This window comes from Bufo bufo, chromosome 3, assembly GCF_905171765.1.
Source record: "Bufo bufo chromosome 3, aBufBuf1.1, whole genome shotgun sequence".
In the NCBI taxonomy this organism is placed as follows: Eukaryota; Metazoa; Chordata; class Amphibia; order Anura; family Bufonidae; genus Bufo; species Bufo bufo.
In genome coordinates this window covers 589,885,435-589,903,898 of record NC_053391.1, presented here as the reverse complement: position 1 = coordinate 589,903,898, position 18,464 = coordinate 589,885,435, and the positions used below count along the sequence as shown (strand labels likewise).

Genomic DNA, 18,464 nt, shown 5'->3' with positions numbered 1-18,464 from the left:
TCGTAGAGCTCACAGCCTGGGAGTTTTTATTTTTTCTCCCAGGCTGTGAGCTCTGCGATGTGATTGGCCAGCGCTACAGCCTAGGAGAAGGAGACGCCCAGCAGAACCCGCCTACTATAACCAAGTCCCCGAACATACCGAAGGACAGAACAGGAGAACGGAGCAGCGCCCAGGGATAATAGTAAGTGCAGTGAGATCCCTGGGCGCCGCTGTATAGGTCATGATACTTAGTTCACAATGTCAGGATCGGTGAAAGGTCCTTTGTTCCTTTTTAAGATTAGTGTAAGAAATGCTGTCAGGCATTGTCGTATGTGTGCCTTAAGTTGATTTGAAACCATAAGAAACTGCAAAACTCAAAATGTACTATTTTTATTTATTTAACAGAATAATCAAGCTGTAGCAAAAGTGCTGGCCACTTGTCCATTTAATGCTCGTCATAGGGTGCCCAAGAAGGAGCTTGACTTGCACATGCAAAGCTGTGAGAGTAAATGTCCTCTGGAGCCACTCCCAGGTGAGTCATGACTTATCTTCTCCCTTAGGACTGGTTCCTGGACTAAGCACGGTCCATGTGTCTGCTGCATCTCTTGGACCAACTAAGGCTGGGTTCACACGAGCGTGTCCGGATTAGGTCCGGATGCGTCCCGGTGTGTTGCGGCAAACCCGACCGAGTAGGAATGCAATTGCAGTCAGTTTTGACTGCGATTGCGTTCCGATGTTCAGTTTTTATCGCGCGGGTGCAATGTTTTTTGCACGCGCGTGATAAAAAACCGAATGTGGTACCCAGACCCGAACTTCTTCACAGAAGTTCGGGCTTGGGATCGGTGTTCTGTAGATTGTATTTTCCCTTATAACATGGTTATAAGGGAAAATAATAGCATTCTGAATACAGAATGCATAGTAGGTGATCAATTGAGGGATAAAAAAATTAACTCGCCTCCTCCGCGTAGTTCCCGGTCTCCTTTACTTTAATGATGAGCTGTCGGCTAAAGGACCTTTTGGTGACGTCAGATCACATGCTCCAATCACATGGTACATCACCATGGTGATGGACCATGTGATTGGAGCATGTGATCTGACGTCACCAAAGGTCCTTTAGCCGACACTCCCGACAGCTCATCAGAAGAGACTGGGAACTGCGCGATCAAGAGGAGAAGGTGAGTTAATTTTTTTTATTTTTTTTTTAACCCCTCCAGTGCTATTTTACTAAGCATTCTGTATTGAGAATGCTATTATTTTCCCTTATAACCATGTTATAAGGAAAAATAGTGAATAGACTGTCACCTAGCAACCATGCGTGAAAATCGCACCGCATCCGCACTTGCTTGCGGATGCTTGCAATTTTCACGCAACCCCATTCACTTCTATGGGGCCTGCGTTGTGTGAAACGCAGAATATAGAGCATGCTGCGATTTTCACGCAACGCATAAGTGATGCGTGAATCATCGCTCATCTGAACAGCCCCATTGAAATGAATGGGTCCGGATTCAGTGCGGGTGCAATGCGCTCACCTACCGGAAATCTCGCCTGTGTAAACGCAGCCTAAGGCTCCATTCACACGTCCGCAAATGGGTCCACATCCGTTCCGCGCGGACCCATTTATTCTCTATGGGGACTGCATGAATGCGGACAGCACATCCGCATTTCCATAGCACGCTGCCGCTCTTCTGGTCCGCGGCTCCGGAAAAAATAGAACATGTTCTATTCTTGTCCGCAATTACGGACAAGAATGGGCATTTCTTTGGGGGTGCCAGCCAGCTGCTTCCCTAACAGAATTGACTGCATCATAATGTTTTATCATGAACTGAAGGACTCATGCACACAAATGTATTTTTGGTCTGCAACTGGTCGTCATTTTTTGCTGGTGGTATCTGGACACTCATACACACGACCATATGTATTTTTGCAGTCTGCAAAAAATACGGATGGCTTCTGTGTGCGTTCCGTATTTTGCGGAACAGCTGGTGCCTAATAGAACAGTCCTATCCTTGTCCATAATGTGGACAATAATGGGACATACGGAAATGGAATGCACATGGAGTAACTTCCTTTTTTTTTTTCTTTTTTTTTTGACCCATTGAAATGAATGGTACTGCATACGGTCTGCAAAAAAGAGCATACACGGAAAGAAAATATGTTCGTGTGCATGAGCCCTCACTTAAATGGGGCTGCAAAAGATGTGGACAGCTCACTGTGTGCTGTCCGCATCCATAAGTCTGTTCTGTGGTCCCACAAAAAATGAATGTCCTATTCTTGTTCATTTTACGGACAAGGATAGGACTGTTCTATTAGGGGCTGGTCATTCTGTTATACAAAATGTGGAATGCACATGGCTGTTATCCGTGATTTGCAACAGCCGTGTGCATGAGCCCTAATTGTTAGTCTAAAGCCTTATTTACACTGGCCGAGCATTGGTCAGATAATTGCTAACAAGCGTTCGTAGGAATGCTTGTTAGTAGAGTTGAACGGACACCTGGAAGTTCGTGTTCGGCCAAACTTCGCAAAAAAGTTCTGGACCAGGACTTGACCCCAAACCCCATTGAAGTCAATGGGGACCTGAACTTTGGAGCACTAAAATGGCTCAAGTCATGGAAAGGGCTAGAGGGCTGCAAAAGGCAGCAAAATGTGGTTAAGAGCATGGCAAGTGCTCTGCAAACAAATGTGGATAGGGAAATAACTTAATAACATAAAATACGTTAAAAAAAAAAAATATCTGATCTAGGAGGTTGAGAAGGCGGTGGACGTAGCGGTGTAGGTGGAAGCGGTGGAGGAGGAGGTAGCCAACACTGGTTTTTTGCTTTGTTTTTTTTGTTTAAATTTGGGTAGACCCCAAAACAAATATATAAAAATATAAAAAATAAAACTGAGGGCGCTGGAGTACAACAATGGCTGGGTGAGGCTGGTATACATGTCTATTCTGCACAAGGTACGGACAAGTCCTGTGGGATTCCTGCCTGGTTCATTTTAATGAACATGAGCTTGTCCACATTGGCTGTGGACAGGTGGCTGTGCTTGTCTGTGATAACCCCCTCCTGCCGTGCTAAATAAACGTTCAGACAATACACTGGCTGCAGGGCAGGCCAGCACCTCCAAGGTGTAAAGGGCAAGCTCAGGCCATGTGCCCAGAAGTTGAAGGGGCGGACCCATCAGTCAGTACATGTAGGCATGTGCACACATACTGCTCCACCATGTCGCACGTCCCCGTGACGTCCACAATCCAATTGGATATTTTCTCTGAAATCTGATTGGGTGGAGAGGGTGGGTCAAGTTATTTTAATTCAGCACATGTGCCAGGCAAGGGATGTGCGTCGTACCGGCTGGGCCCAGAGCTGCTACGAGATTTCGCCCATTATCACACACCACCAGGCCAGGCTTGAGGCTCACAGGCACCAACCACTCATCAGTCTGTTCCATGCCCATCCACAGCTCCTGCGCGGTGTGGGGTTTGTCCCCCAAACAGAAGTTTCAAAACTGCCTGCTGTCGTTTCCCCTTTGCTGTGGTGAATGTGTTGCGCTGACCGGATGAGGAGGAGGAAGCGGAGTAGGAGGAAGCAACAGGAGGCAGAGACTCTCTGCAATCCTCGGTGGTGGAAGGACATGCACCAAACTGCTATCTGCCTCAGGCCCAGCCGCCACTACATTTACCCAGTGTGCTGTTAGGGAGATATAACGTCCCTGACCGTGCTTACTGGTCCACGTATCCGTAGTTATGTGGACCTTGCCACAGATGGCGTTGCACAGAGCACACCTGATTTTGTCCCCCACTTGGTTGTGCAGGGAAGGGATGGCTCCTCTGGAAAAGTAGTGGCGGCTAGGCACAACGTACTGTGGGACAGCCACCGCCATCAGATTCTTAAAGCTGTCCGTGTCCACCAGATGGAATGACAGCATTTCAAAGGCCAGGAATTTGGAAATGCTGGCATTCAGGGCTAGGGATTGCGGGTGGGTAGGAGTGTACTTCCTCTTTTGCTCCAGTGTCTGAACGCTCCAGTGTTTGCTTCCATGGGACATTGTGGAGATGCTTGGTGACCGAGGTGGTGGCGTTGCTGCCACATCCTCTGTTTGCGGGGTGGCAGGTGCCACTGTCACTCCAGAGGGGGGGTGAAGAGGCCGAGACTGCAGCAGAAGAGGCCGAGACTGCAGCAGAAGAGGAAGCAGCAGGAGCCAAAGCCCTCTCTTGGTTTTTGAGGAGTCTACTCCACTGCAGCTCGTGCTTTGCACTTAAATGCCTGGTCATGCAGGTTGTGCTCAGGTTTAGAACATTTATGCCTCGCTTCAGGCTCTGATTGCACAGCGTGCAAACCACTTGTCTTGTTGTCAGCACATTGTCTGAAGAACTGCCATGCCAGGGAACTCCTTGGAGCTGGCTTTGGTGTGCTCGGTCCCTTGGTAAGGTGGGCAGTAGCAGGCGTACTGTCTAGGGGACGGCCTCTCTGCTTTTGCACCCTGCTCCCTCTTTTGCTGTGCTGGTGGCTCTGTGCAACCACCGCCTCTTCCTCCAAACTACACAGGTCACTTGCATGACCTTGATTCCATGTTGGGTCGAGGACCTAATTGTCCTCCATCTTCCACTCAGTCTTCACCCCTGCCCTCCTTGTCGGTCTGCGCACTGCAGAAAGCCACAGCACCTGTTTAGTCATCATCCGAGACGTGCTGCGGTGGTCCTCCCATGTACTCATGCTTAAATAGAAGTGGTTGGGCATCGGTGCACTCAATCTTGTCCACTTCTGGCGCAGGGCTATGTGGATGGCCCTGGGAAACCCTGCTAGCAGAGTCATCAAAAAGCAGAAGAGACTGCTGCATGACTTGGGGCTCAGACTGCTTGGCTGATTTGCAAGGGGGTGAGGTAAAAGACTGATGGCCATGGCCTGCAGGTGCCAACTGTCTCCCACCCAGTCCCCTGCTGAAAGATCAATGTAAAGGAACTGGAGGCACTGTCACCCACACAATCTATCGTGTGTACTTGTTCTGGCCTCACAATTTGTAGAGCGGCATTCGGGCCTACCAAATAACTCTGAATTTTGGATATACACTAAAATAGGGAGAGGTGTGCAGGTCCCTAAATAAACATACAAACAAAGATTGTACACTGCTCAAAAAAATAAAGGGAACACTTAAACAACACAATGTAACTCAGTCAATCACACTTCTGTGAAATCAAACGGTCCACTTAGGAAGCCACACTGAGTGACAATCAATTTCACATGCTGTTGTGCAAATGGGATAGACAACAGGTGGAAATTATAGGCAATTAGCAAGACACCCCCAATAAAGGAGTGGTTCTGCAGGTGGTGACCACAGACCACTTCTCAGTTCCTATGCTTCCTGGCTGATGTGTTGGTCACTTTTGAATGCTGGCGGTGCTTTCACTCTAGTGGTAGCATGAGACTGAGTCTACAACCCACACAAGTGGCTCAGGTAGTGCAGCTTATCCAGGATGGCACATCAATGCGAGCTGTGGCAAGAAGGTTTGCTGTGTCTTGTCAGCGTAGTGTCTAGAGCATGGAGGCGCTACCAGGAGACAGGCCAGTACATCAGGAGACGTGGAGGATGCCATAGGAGGGCAACAACCCAGCAGCAGGACCGCTACCTCCGCCTTTGTGCAAGGAGGAACAGGAGGAGCACTGCCAGAGCCCTGCAAAATGACCTCCAGCAGGCCACAAATGTGCATGTGTCTGCTCAAACGGTCAGAAACAGACTCCATGAGGGTGATATGAGGGCCCGACGTCCACAGGTGGGGGTTGTGCTTACAGCCCAACACCGTGCAGGACGTTTGGCATTTGCCAGAAAACACCAAGATTGGCAAATTCGCCACTGGCGCCCTGTGCTCTTCACAGATGAAAGCGGGTTCACACTGAGCACATGTGACAGAGTCTGGAGACGCCGTGGAGAACGTTCTGCTGCCTGCAACATCCTCCAGCATGACCGGTTTGGCATTGGGTCAGTAATGGGGTGGGGTGGCATTTCTTTGGAGGGCCGCACAGCCCTCCATGTGCTCGCCAGAGGTAGCCTGACTGCCATTAGGTACCGAGATTAGATCCTCAGACCCCTTGTGAGACCATATGCTGGCGCGGTTGGCCCTGGGTTCCTCCTAATGCAAGACAATGCTAGACCTCATATGGCTGGCGTGTCAGCAGTTCCTGCAAGACGAAGGCATTGATGCTATGGACTGGCCCGCCCGTTCCCCAGACCTGAATCCAATTGAGCACATCTGGGACATCATGTCTCGCTCTATCCACCAACGTCACGTTGCACCACAGACTGTCCAGGAGTTGGCAGATGCTTTAGTCCAGGTCTGGGAGGTGATCCCTCAGGAGACCGACTGCCACCTCATCAGGAGCATGCACAGGTGTTGTAGGGAGGTCATACAGGCACGTGGAGGCCACACACTACTGAGCCTCATTTTGACTTGTTTTAAGGACATTACATCAAAGTTGGATCAGCCTGTAGTGTGTTTTTCCACTTTAATTTTGAGTGTGACTCCAAATCCAGACCTCCATGGGTTGAAAAATTTGATTTCCAGTTTTTAATTTTTGTGATTTTGTTGTAAGCACATTCAACTATGTAAAGAACAAAGTATTTCAGAAGAATATTTAATTGAGATCTAGGATGTGTTATTTTTGTGTTCCCTTTATTTTTTTGAGCAGTGTATTTGGTCACTGGGCATTTGAAAGATGCGGTCAGACCCCACCAGTACCTATGGCTATGTACGTTGGGTGAGGAAGCACTTGCTGCATTGGCTAGTGACCAAACATGTATACAAATGCTGGGTGAGAAATGGTAACCTGGCGTGGATATAGCTCCTGTGAAACTACCGTGACGTGATATAATCACAGGCTAACGTGCGCTATATCAAAAAAAGGTATACCATGTCTTTGACTATGCATTGCCAGGGGGAAGGGAACTATCAGCCTAACATGGGTAATCCTCATTGACTAAACCCCAGGTGAATTGTTGATCCCTAACACCCCCCCTGTAGCAATCAGTCAATAGTCCGGACTAATCCAGCAAGTGGCTGTCTGCCCTGAACAGATCACATATGGATGCGCTATGTCCGTACCCTAAACCTAATTATAGAGTTGACGTTTTGCCATATAGAGGCTCATCAGGAGCTATGTCAAGTACAGGACAAACAAACATAAAGGTGCCGTATGCCTCGGGTGGTGACAAAAAAACCTTAACGTTCGGGAAGAACCTAAACTTCACAGTTCAGGTTCGCTCAACCCTACTTGTTAGCAATGATCTACCAGTGGAAAGGTGCCACATGATTACCCGATGAACAAGCAAAATGCTTGTTCATCAGGTAATATGATTTTTGCAGGTACCTAAATCTGTTTGCTGGCAGCAGATTGTCATCTAAACAGCATCCGCTGCCAGAAAATGATTCTCTATGGGGATGAGCAATGGAATTGCTCACTCCTGCCCATACTGTGGTGATCACTGCACATAAATGCAATGGTCTCCTTCACTGAGCAGGCGATTTGTCAGGAAGGAACGCTTCCTTCTCAACAATTGTCTGCTATATCTAGAAGTATAGCAGGTATATTAATATAGTATATGGACAAGGATGGTAAACATATTTTTAATATACAGATGTTTCTACTAGAAAACCGTGTGAAGAGTCTTGTCAAAACTGTAAGGCCCCTTTCACACGAGCGAGTATTCCGCGCGGATGCGATGCGGGAGGTGAACGCATTGCACCCGCACTGAATACCGACCCATTCATTTCTATGGGGCTGTGCACACGAGCGGTGATTTTCACGCATCACTTTTGCGTTGCGTGAAAATCGCAGCATGCTCCTCTTTGTGCGTTTTTCACGTAACGCAGGCCCCATAGAAATGAATGGGGTTGCGTGAAAATCGCAAGCATCTGCAAGCGCGGATGCGGTGCGATTTTCACGCACGGTTGCTAGGAGACAATCGGGATGGAGACCCGATCATTATTATTTTCCCTTATAACATGGTTATAAGGGAAAATAATAGCATTCTGAATAAAGAATGCATAGTAAAACAGCGCTGGAGGGGTTAAAAAAAATAAAGAAAATCATTTAACTCACCTTAATCCACTTGATCACGTAGCCCGGCATCTCCGTCTGTCTCTTTTACTGACTAGGACCTGTGGTGAGCATTAATTATAGTTCAAGGACTTGTGATGACGTCACTCCGATCATCACATGGTATGTCACATGATCTTTTACCATGGTGATTCACCATGGTAAAAGTTCATGTGATGACCGGAGTGACATCATCACAGGTCCTTGAACTATAATTAATGCTCACCACAGGTCCTAGTCAGTAAAAGAGACAGACGGAGATGCCGGGCTACGTGATCAAGTGGATTAAGGTGAGTTAAATGATTTTTTTTTATTTTTTTTTAACCCCTCCAGCGCTGTTTTACTATGCATTCTGTATTCAGAATGCAATTATTTTCCCCTTATAACCATGTTATAAGGGAAAATAATACAATCCACAGAACACCGATCCCAAGCCCGAACTTCTGTGAAGTTTGTGTTTGGGTACCAAACACGCACGATTTTTCTCACGAGTGCAAAACGCATTACAATGTTTTGCACTCGCGTGGAAAAATCGCGGGTGTTCCCGCAACGCACCCGCACATTTTTCCGCAACGCCCGTGTGAAAGAGGCCTAAGAGTTGCTAAGTAGACTGTCTACATTCTGCAGATAATGCCTGTAACATAGAGGCTTCCATCCGCCGCTTGTCACTACCTCAGTCCCTGACTATGGACATGTGCTCTCACCGCTTATTCCCCTGCGTATCTGACTTGTTACACACAGGCATCTTTAGTGCTCAGTAAAATGCTGAAGAATCCCTAGTAATGCGCAGTTAGTTTTGATAGACTCTTTAATGTATTGTCATCACATTATGTAAGTGCAGTTAGACCTATCATAGTATTTTATGATAGTCAGTTCCTAACAGTCATTTTGGGTCATGAGTCAGTTGGTGCAGGGGATGTGGACGACACATGGGCTGTTTCCCAGACACAGCAGTCCTATAAATCTGCCCTTAGGGTGCAGCCAGGCCAAGCCCACCTGTGGCTGCAGTTTTGCTGCAGGACATGGCTTGGTCACATGTGGGTGGCCACTCGCACAGCCGGGTTGAACCTTTAGCTTAGTGGATAAATTGAGGTTGATGCTGATGTGGGTACCTACCTTGTTGAATAATACAATCTATTCAAACCTCCAACTGGTGGTTTAAAGAGCTGTACAAAGCAGATCTGATGGTAATTTCCTGGAGGCATTAACACCACTGTTGCCTGCAGGGCCGGCACCACCTGTAAGGCGACCTAGGCAGCCGCAAGTAAAAAAAAAAAAAAAAAAAAAAGCGTTGCCGCAAGTTTTTTTTTTTTTTTAAAGTACGGCAGCGGGCCCTCCCCCGCACCGGGCGGCTGCCGCACTGCCCAGGCTGGTGCGTCTATGATTGTGCACCGCCCGGGCGCAGCCTGAAGAGAGGGACAGACAGGAGGGGACTGCAATGCCCATTCCTTGTACGGCATCACAGTAACTATTGCGCATGCGCCGGCTAACGACGTGGAAATCGGCGTTGTTAGCCGGCGCATGCGCAATAGTTACTGTGATGCCGTACAAGGAATGGGCATCGCAGTGCGCATGCGCTGGCCAAAGGAATGAGTGCGCCGGCGCGGGATATCGGCAGCATTAAAAGTTAGTACAAAGGCGGTCAGAGGGAAAGGATGGGCGGGCAGAGGGTAGGAAGGGGCAGGGGGACGCAATGAGAAGGCTGAACAAGCAGGGCACCTAAGACTAACGCTGCCCTGGGCACTTGCAAGCCCTCATTTGCATATCTTAAAGATCGTTTTTGAGGGTTCTATAAGTCCAGGATTGAGGCCACAGGTAACGTTTTTATTAACTAAAGCATGCTAGGGAGCTGTGGGAAGGGTTAAAGTGAAATGCTGGTGACAGACTCCCTTTAAGTTAAATCTTGCGCATGTGCAACATCTAATGTGCTCTGAATTCTTGTGCTGGCATTTGCCTCAATAACTGAACTGCGCATGTGTATTTCAGTTATTGAGACTGATGCTGACACACTAATTCAGAGAGCATTGATGCTCTCATTAGATGTTGTGCACGATTGTACTCGGACTGGGAGCTTAACCTCTTCAGGACACAGGTTGTACTGGTACGCCCTTATGTCCTGGTACGCAGACCTGCGGTTTGCGGCTTTTTATTGTGCAGGCGGCGGCAGTGGTGCCATCGGGTCCCCATGGGGCTGTGGGGGGGACCCGATGGCATGGAAGGCAGCGCAATGCCTTCCTGAGGCATCTGCACTGCCTTCCGGTGACGAGCCTGTGAGATCCAGCCCGCTGGATCTCACAGGCCGGAAGCTGATAAAAAAAAATTGAAAAAAATAGACCTATTGGGTATCGCCGTGTGCGTATCGACAGGCTCTATAAACATATCACATGACCCAACCCCTCAGATGAACACCGTGAAAAAAATAAACTTTTTGTGATTTAAGGTGACAAAAAAAAATAAAGTACAACTGCAAGCAATCAAAAAGGCGTACGCCCACCAAAATAGTACCAATCTAACCGTCGGCTCATCCTGCAAAAAGACAATCGCCTGGAGACACTAAAACATGATTATTTTTGTTTCAAAAATGATATTGTGTAAAACTTACCCAATATGTATACTTTTTTTTTTATGTATCGCCGCGTCCGTATCGACCGACTCTATAAAAATATCACATGACCTAACCCCTCAGGTGAACACAGTAAAAAATAAAAACTGTGTAAAAAAAAAAAAGCTATTTTCTTGTCATCTTATATCACAAAAAGTGTAATAGCAAGCGATCAAAAAGTCATATGCACCCCAAAATAGTGCCAATCCAACCGTCATCTCATCCCGCAAAAAATGAGACCCTAAATTAGATTATCGCCCCAAAACTGAAAAAACTATGGCTCTCAGACTATGGAGACACAAACATGTTTTCATTTTTGAAAAAAAACCAAAAACAAACCTTGTGTAAAACTTGCATAAATAAAAAAAATTGTATACATATTGGGTATCGCTGTGTCCGTGACAATCTGCTCTATAAAAATACCACATGATCTAACCTGTTAGATGAATGTTGTAAATAACAAAAAATACCAGTGCCAAAACAGCTATTTCTTGTTACCTTGCCTCTCAAAGTGTAATTATTTTTGGTTGCTTTATATGTACCCTAAACTAGTACCAACAAAACTTCCACCCTATCTCGTAGTTTCTAAAATGGGGTCACTTTTTTTTGGAGTTTCTACTCAAGGGGGTTCATCAGGGGGCTTCAAATGGGACATGGTATCAAAAAAAATAGTCAAGCAAATGCCTTCCAAAAACCATATGGCATTCCTTTCCTTCTGCGCCCTGTCGTGTGCCCGTACAGCAGTTTACGACCAGATATGGGGTGTTTCTGTAAACTACAGAATCAGGGCCATAAATATTGAGTTTGGTTTGGCTGTTAACCCTTGCTTTTTAACTGGAAAAAAAATATTAAAATGAAAAATCTGCCAAAAATTTGAAATTTTGAAATTGTATCTATTTTCCATTAATTCTTGTGGAACACCTAAAGGGTTAACAACATTTGTATAATCCATTTTGAATACCTTGAGTGGTGTGGTTTCTAGAATGGAGTCATTTTTGGGTGGTTTCTACTATGTCTAAGCCTCACAGTGACTTCAGACCTGAACTGGTCCTTAAAAAGTTGGTTTTTGAAAATTTCAGAGAAATTTCAAGATTTACTTCTAAGCCTTGTAACGTCCCCCAAAAATAAAATGTCATTCCCAAAATTATCCTAACATGAAGTAGACATATGGGGAATGTAAAGTAATTATTTTTGTAGGTATTATAGAAGTAGAGAAATTGAAACTTGGAAATGTGCAAATTTTTTCAAAGTTTTGCCAAATTTGGTATATTTTATATATTTTTTTATTTTTTTTATAAATAAAAATAATTTTTTTACTCCATTTTACCACTGTCATGAAGTACAATATGTGACGAAAAACCAATCTCAGAATGGCCTGGATAAGTCAAAGCGTTTTAAAGTTATCACCACAAAGTGACACTGGTCAGATTTGCAAAAAATGGCCTGGTCCTTAAGGTGAAATAAGGCTGTGTCCTTAAGGAGTTAAAGTGGCCCTGGAAAAATACTAAGTGGCAACATTTTGTAGTTGGGTTCAAACTGATGGAAGGCAGGGCCAGCAATACCGTATTGTGGTACATTATACCACCCCAACAGAGCCAAATGCCACAGTCCATCACAATATACTGTCAGCAGCACAAAATTCATACTATAAAACTTCCACTGGGAGGCTGTGGAAAGGGCCCAGGCAGCCCCCTGGGCATCAGCTCACTGAGAAATTTCCCTGTAAGGTCTATGGCGAATCTGCCCCCAATTGTACTGCTGCGGCAAGGTGACATCTGCAATGAAGATGAGGGGAGGATTAGGGTTTACTAAGAATGGCTGCAGCTGGGCTCCATGAACTGTACTGCCCCTTGTTTTTTTTTCTCATTACCATATTTAGGGCGCACAAATATATTTATATTGCATATACAGGTATGGTTAGAAAGCCCTCTAGGAGACCTGCGGTGCCATATGAGCAGTTGTATATGCTCAATGGTGGTGACTGAATCCCTTTTTAAGGCCCAAAACGGGCTAAGGGGTTAAACAAGTGCTAAACCTGAGTAAAACGTAGCTAACCGTCCCCACTTCCCAACCCACATATCAAAACTGGAGTGAACAGCAAAACATACTAGAATTGCTAATTTTTTTTTTATTGTATTTATTTTTTCAATTACCGTAACCAAAAAAAGTCCCAGAATTCTGGAGTGCAAGGCATTACTTCCCTCTGTATTAGTAGCAAGAATTAAAGGGGTTGTCTCACTTCAGCAGGTGCAATTTATCATGTAAATTTAGTACAAAGCACTTACTAATGTATTGTTATCCATATTGCCTCCTTTGCTGGCTTGATTCATTTTTTTTCTTTTTCAATCATATTATACACTGCTTGTTTCCATGGTTATGACCACCATGCAATCCATTGGTGGTCATGCTTGCACACTATAGGAAAGCGCTGGCCTCTCTGGTGGACGGGACTGTGGGAGTGCACATAGGCTAGTGCTTTCTCCTATAGTGTGCAAGCACGACCACTGCTGATGGACTGCATGGCGGTTGTGACCATGGAAACGAGCAGTGTATAATGTGAGGGAAAAATTAATCCAGCCAGCAAAGGAGGCAATATGGATAACAATACATTAGTAAATGCCTTGTATTAACTTCCTCTATATCAGTGATGGCAAACCTTTTAGAGATCGAGTGCCCAAACTGCAACCCAAAACCCACTTTATCGCAAAGTGCCAACACAGCAATTTAACCTGAATACTACAGTCCAATATAGTATATCTTCCATGTACTTTATTATTTAGCTATAATGCCCGGCCTATGCCGTTCATAGTGCGCTGCCTGTGCTGTTCATAGGGTGCCCTGTGCTTATGAATGGCAGGGAAAGTCTAAGGCATATTGGTATACCAGACTTTTTCCAGGGTGCCCACAGAGGGCTCTGAGTGCCGCCTCTGGCACCCATGCCATAGGTTCGCCACCACTGCTCTATATAAGGCCACTTGCTGAAGTGAGACAACCCCTTTAAGCACAAGCATCTGGAAGTCTGGGCCTTGTGATCTGTGTCCATACAACATGTTGATATCCCTGTTCATTCTGGATAAAACAGGTTTGATTCAGCCATATGTTCCTTTATCTCAACATTTTACTACTTGCACAAATTTTACTCCTTTTATTGACAGACGATGTAGTGATACAGAAAGCAGAGTGCGTCTCAAGCTGGCAGAGCCCTCAATGTGAAGAAAACTGGGAAGATGGTATGTATGTGCCCTGATTAGAAATACTGGCCACATATGACTCTATAAACGGCCTCACGTCATAACAGTATTTTCTTTTATCCATAACAGATTCCTCTGCTTCTACTCCTTTTGTTTTAAATGAATTTGGAAACTGTCAGCCATACAGCTCACATGACACTGTACAAAGGCAACTTCCTCCAAGGTCAGTGTGACTTGTCTGGTAAGAGGGTATTCCAGAAATGTAATATCTTCCGAATAGGCCATCAACATCTTGTCGGCAGGAGTCGGACACTCGGCACCCCTGCGGATCAGCTGTTCCCAAGTAGCTCTGTAATGAGACCTAGCCTCTCCTCCATTGTGTAGTGAATGGAGCTTAGAGGGGTTGTCTTATTTCAGCAAGTGGCATTTATCATGTACTAGCTGAAGGACCCGGCTTCGCACCGGTATATGTCATCTTTTATTTAATGTTTGTGTCGTTAAAAGGTATTGACAGTATTCACTAGAACAGTGACCGCTACAGCACCCCGCCCCCTTCACACTGACCCCATCAAAGTGCTGTCTCCTTAAAATGGGACCTCCACAGCAGCCCACCCCCTTAACTTTGACCTCTACAGCACCTGCCCCTTAACACTGACCATAGGTTACAGTCCCCTTAACTGTGACCTCCACCATTTCCAGCTACCTTAACAAGACCTCCACAGCGACTGATCCTTTAACAGTGACTGCTACAGTACCTCGCTGCCCCTTTAATAGTGGCCTCCACACTCCTCCTCCCTTAAGTGACCTCCACAGTGCTCGCCCCTTAACGGTAACATCCACAGCGCCCTCCCCTTCAACAGTGACCTCCACAGCGGCCGCCCCTTTATTAGTAACCTCCACAGTACCCAGTCTCCTTTAACAATGATTTATACAATAACCCGCCCCCTTAACAGTGACCTCCACAGAGCTCTGTTACCTTTAAAATGTGACCTCCATAGCGGACCGTTCCCTTAACTGTGACCTCCACCATTCCCTGCCCCTAGGGTGGCCAGAGGTCCGGTTTTCGGGCGGACAGTCTGGCTTTCAGACTCCCTGTCCTCCGTCCGGCGCAGGGCCTGGACGGACTCAGGGATGTCCTTTTGAACAGCTCACTTAGACAGCAGCACTGAGCTGCAGGGAGAGTCACCCCTGCAACTGACTGAAAAAATGAAGGTAAAATTCAACTTCTATCTCCGTCAGCTGTGAAATGGGTGTGGCCTAACCGGGTTTGTGGCTTTTCGGAGATGGCAGCTGCCGAGCGGAGGGCCAGCTGTCAGTGACCGTTCCTGGGTGTCCCTGCCTGTATACAGCTGAGGAAGCGATCTGCTTCCTGTCCCGGCCCAGTGATCATGTGACCACCGGGGCCAGGAGGGTGCAGGAGCTGACGGGTCTTCCATAGACCACAATCGGCCCTGTACTGAGGCTGAACAGCTCTGTATGTCAGCCCCAGTTACAGGAGGTGAACGCTGTAAAAAAGAGATAAACGTTGTGTAAAATGCAAAAAAGAAAAAACATTTGGTATCTCTACATCTGTAACAATTGGCTCTACAAAAATATCACATGATCTACCCAATCAAGTAAACTGTGTAAAATAAAAACAATTGTGCTAAAACTGACGTTTTTTTTGTCACCTCACAAAAACAATATCAGTCATATGTACCCCAAAATGGTAGTGATAAAATTGTCACCTCATCCCGCAAAAAACAAGCCCTCACACAAGACTATAGCCAGAAAAATTATAAAAATATGGCTCTAAGAAAATGGCAACACAAAAACATGATTTTTTTTTCTAAGAATGTTTTTATTGTGTAAAACGTAAAAAAGACAGTCCTTATTTCTAGATGTGCCTTTGTTTCAGCAATAGATGTTTTGTATCTTCTGAAAATCCAGTTTATTTGGTATGGAAATGAGCCAGTAAGGTGCCCAGAGGGCGTCACTCTTGCAGGAAGAAGCCCATTCACGCCTCCTGCTAGTGCCTAAGCCTGCCCTCGTGCTGGGAGCAGGGGAAAGGGGGCAGAGTTATAGCTTCTATGTGATGTAGGAGGGGTGGGTGGACACATTGTGGCAGGGGGCGTGCCTGGGCTCCTTCCTGCAAGAGTGACGCCCTCTGGGCACCTTACTGTCTCATTTGCATACCAAACTGGATTTTCAGAGGATAAAAATATCTATTGCTAGAACAAAGGCACATCTGGTAATAAGGTCCTAAGTGCTCATAGGCTATGGCTTTACTTCAATAGCAATTTATCCTGGTGACAGATTTCCTTTTTTAAAGAGGACCTTTCACCTTGAAAAACATTGAACTAAGTATACAGACATGTAGAGCGGCGCCCAGGGATCCCCCTGCACTTACTATTATCCCTGGGCGCCGCTCCGTTCTCCCGTTATAGGCTCCGGTATCTTCTCTCACTAAGTTATAGTGGGCGGTGTCTTCCCTTGTCCTGTGGGCGTCTCCTTCTCCTAGGCTGCAGCGCTGGCCAATCGCAGTGCAGAGCTCACAGCCTGGGAGGTTTTTTTTCTCCCAGGCTGTGAGCTGTGCACTGCGATTGGCCAGCGCTGCAGCCTAGGAGAAGGAGACGCCCACAGGACAAGGGAAGACCCGCCTACTATAACTTAGTGAGAGAAGATACCGGAGCCTCTAACGGGAGAACGGAGCGGCGCCCAGGGATAATAAGTGCAGGGGGATCCCTGGGCGCCGCTCTCCATGTCAGCATACTTAGTTCACATTGTTTTTCAAGGTGAAAGGTCCTCTTTAAAGCTGACCTAATGCAGAAAATGGCTGGGTTGTTGTGGAAACCTGGTGTAAAACTGTATGTGGACACTAAGGGCCTGCCAGCTTCTATTGGCTGATAAGGGTCATGTGACCAAGCTTCTAATGGCTAATGCATTTTTCTGGAATCTCAGGAACGGTACATGCTAGAGTTGAGACCGGTCTAAAACCTTCCAGGTCATCTGATGTACTTGTGCCAAATTTCTTGATTGTAAGGCTGGTTTCACACGGAAAAATGTGAGGGTGCGTTGCGGGAACACCCGCGATTTTTCCGCACGAGTGCAAAACATTGTAATGCGTTTTGCGCGTGAGAAAAATCGCGCATGTTTGGTACCTGAACTTCTTCACAGAAGTTTGGGCTTGGGATCGGTGTTCTGTAGATTGTATTTTCCCTTATAACATGGTTATAAGGGAAAGTAATAGCATTCTGAATACAGAATGCATAGTAAAATAGCGCTTGAGAGGTTAAAAAAATAATAATTTAACTCACCTTAGTCCACTTGATCGCAGCCCGGCATCTCCTTCTGTCTCCTTTGTTGAATAGGACCTGTGGTGAGCATTAAGTACAGTTACAGGACCTTTGATGTCACTCCGGTCATCACATGGTACGTCACATGATCTTTTACCATGGTGATCGGTCATCACATGATCCATCACCATGGTAAAAGATCATGTGACGTACCATGTGATGACCGGAGTGACGTCATCAAAGGTCCTGTAACTGTACTTAATGCTCACCACAGGTCCAGTCAACAAAGGAGACAGAAGCGATGCCGGCTACATGATCAAGTGGACTAAGGTGAGTTAAATTAATATATTTTTTTTAACCCCTCCAGCGCTATTTTACTATGCATTCTGTATTCAGAATGCTATTTTCCCTTATAACCATGTTATAAGGGAAAATCATAATAATCGGGTCTCCATCCCGATCGTCTCCTAGCAACCGTGCGTGACAATCGCAACGCATCCGCACTTGCTTGCAGATGCTTGTGATTTTTCACGCAACCCCATTAACTTCTATGGGGCCTGCGTTGTGTGAAAAACGCAGAATATAGAGCATGCTGCGATTTTCACGCAACGCATAAGTGATGCGTGAAAATCACCGCTCATCTGAACAGCCCCATAGAAATGAATGGGTCGGTATTCAGTGCGGGTGCAATGCGTTCAACTCGCGCATAGCATCCGCGCGGAATACTCGCCCGTGTGAAAGGGGCCTAAATGCGACACTTACTAATGTATTATGATTATCCATATTGCTTCATTTGCTGGCCTGATTCCTTGTGTGATTGCAATATGGATAAAACATGAAGTGACTTATATTAACTTTATCTACATAAATGCCATTTGCTAAAGCGAAATAACCGCTTTTAAGGGCTGTATTACACTGGCTGATACTTGGTCAGATCGTCACTATCTAGCGTTAATAGAAATGCTCAATGATAATCTGGCAGCGTAATACAGCCCTAAAAGTGCTGCTAATTACCCGATGGACAAGCAAACACTTGTTCATCAGGCAATAGCAATTTTATATGAATGCTTAAAAATCCTTGTTTCCTGATGGCGGATCATGCTGTCTAATCACAATCTGCTGCTGGCAGACAACATGTCAGTGTATTGCCCTGGAGCATGTAATAGCAGCACTCTCCTCCACTAACAATCAGGCGATTTTTGTTGGGAAGGCATTATTTTCTTCTGACTATGTACTACATCACTAGGTCTAATACAGCCTTAACCACCTCCCGACCACCTAACGCACGGATGCGTCCGGAAGGTGGTTGATTCATTCCTCCTGGACGCATCCGTGCATCATCTCG

The 18,464-nt window shown here is 46.1% G+C and overlaps 1 protein-coding gene across 2 annotated transcripts in view; it reads left to right on the top strand.

The window, feature by feature from the left end:
* The window catches only part of LOC120993806 (protein D7-like), a 41,677-nt gene that overhangs the window by 6,929 nt on the left and 16,284 nt on the right, over positions 1-18,464 (top strand). For both annotated transcript variants that reach the window (XM_040422273.1, XM_040422272.1), the window contains 3 exons: positions 385-511; positions 13,809-13,883; positions 13,974-14,067. In XM_040422273.1, the coding sequence (XP_040278207.1) occupies positions 385-511; positions 13,809-13,883; positions 13,974-14,067 (296 nt within the window). The remainder of the gene's footprint in view (positions 1-384; positions 512-13,808; positions 13,884-13,973; positions 14,068-18,464) is intronic.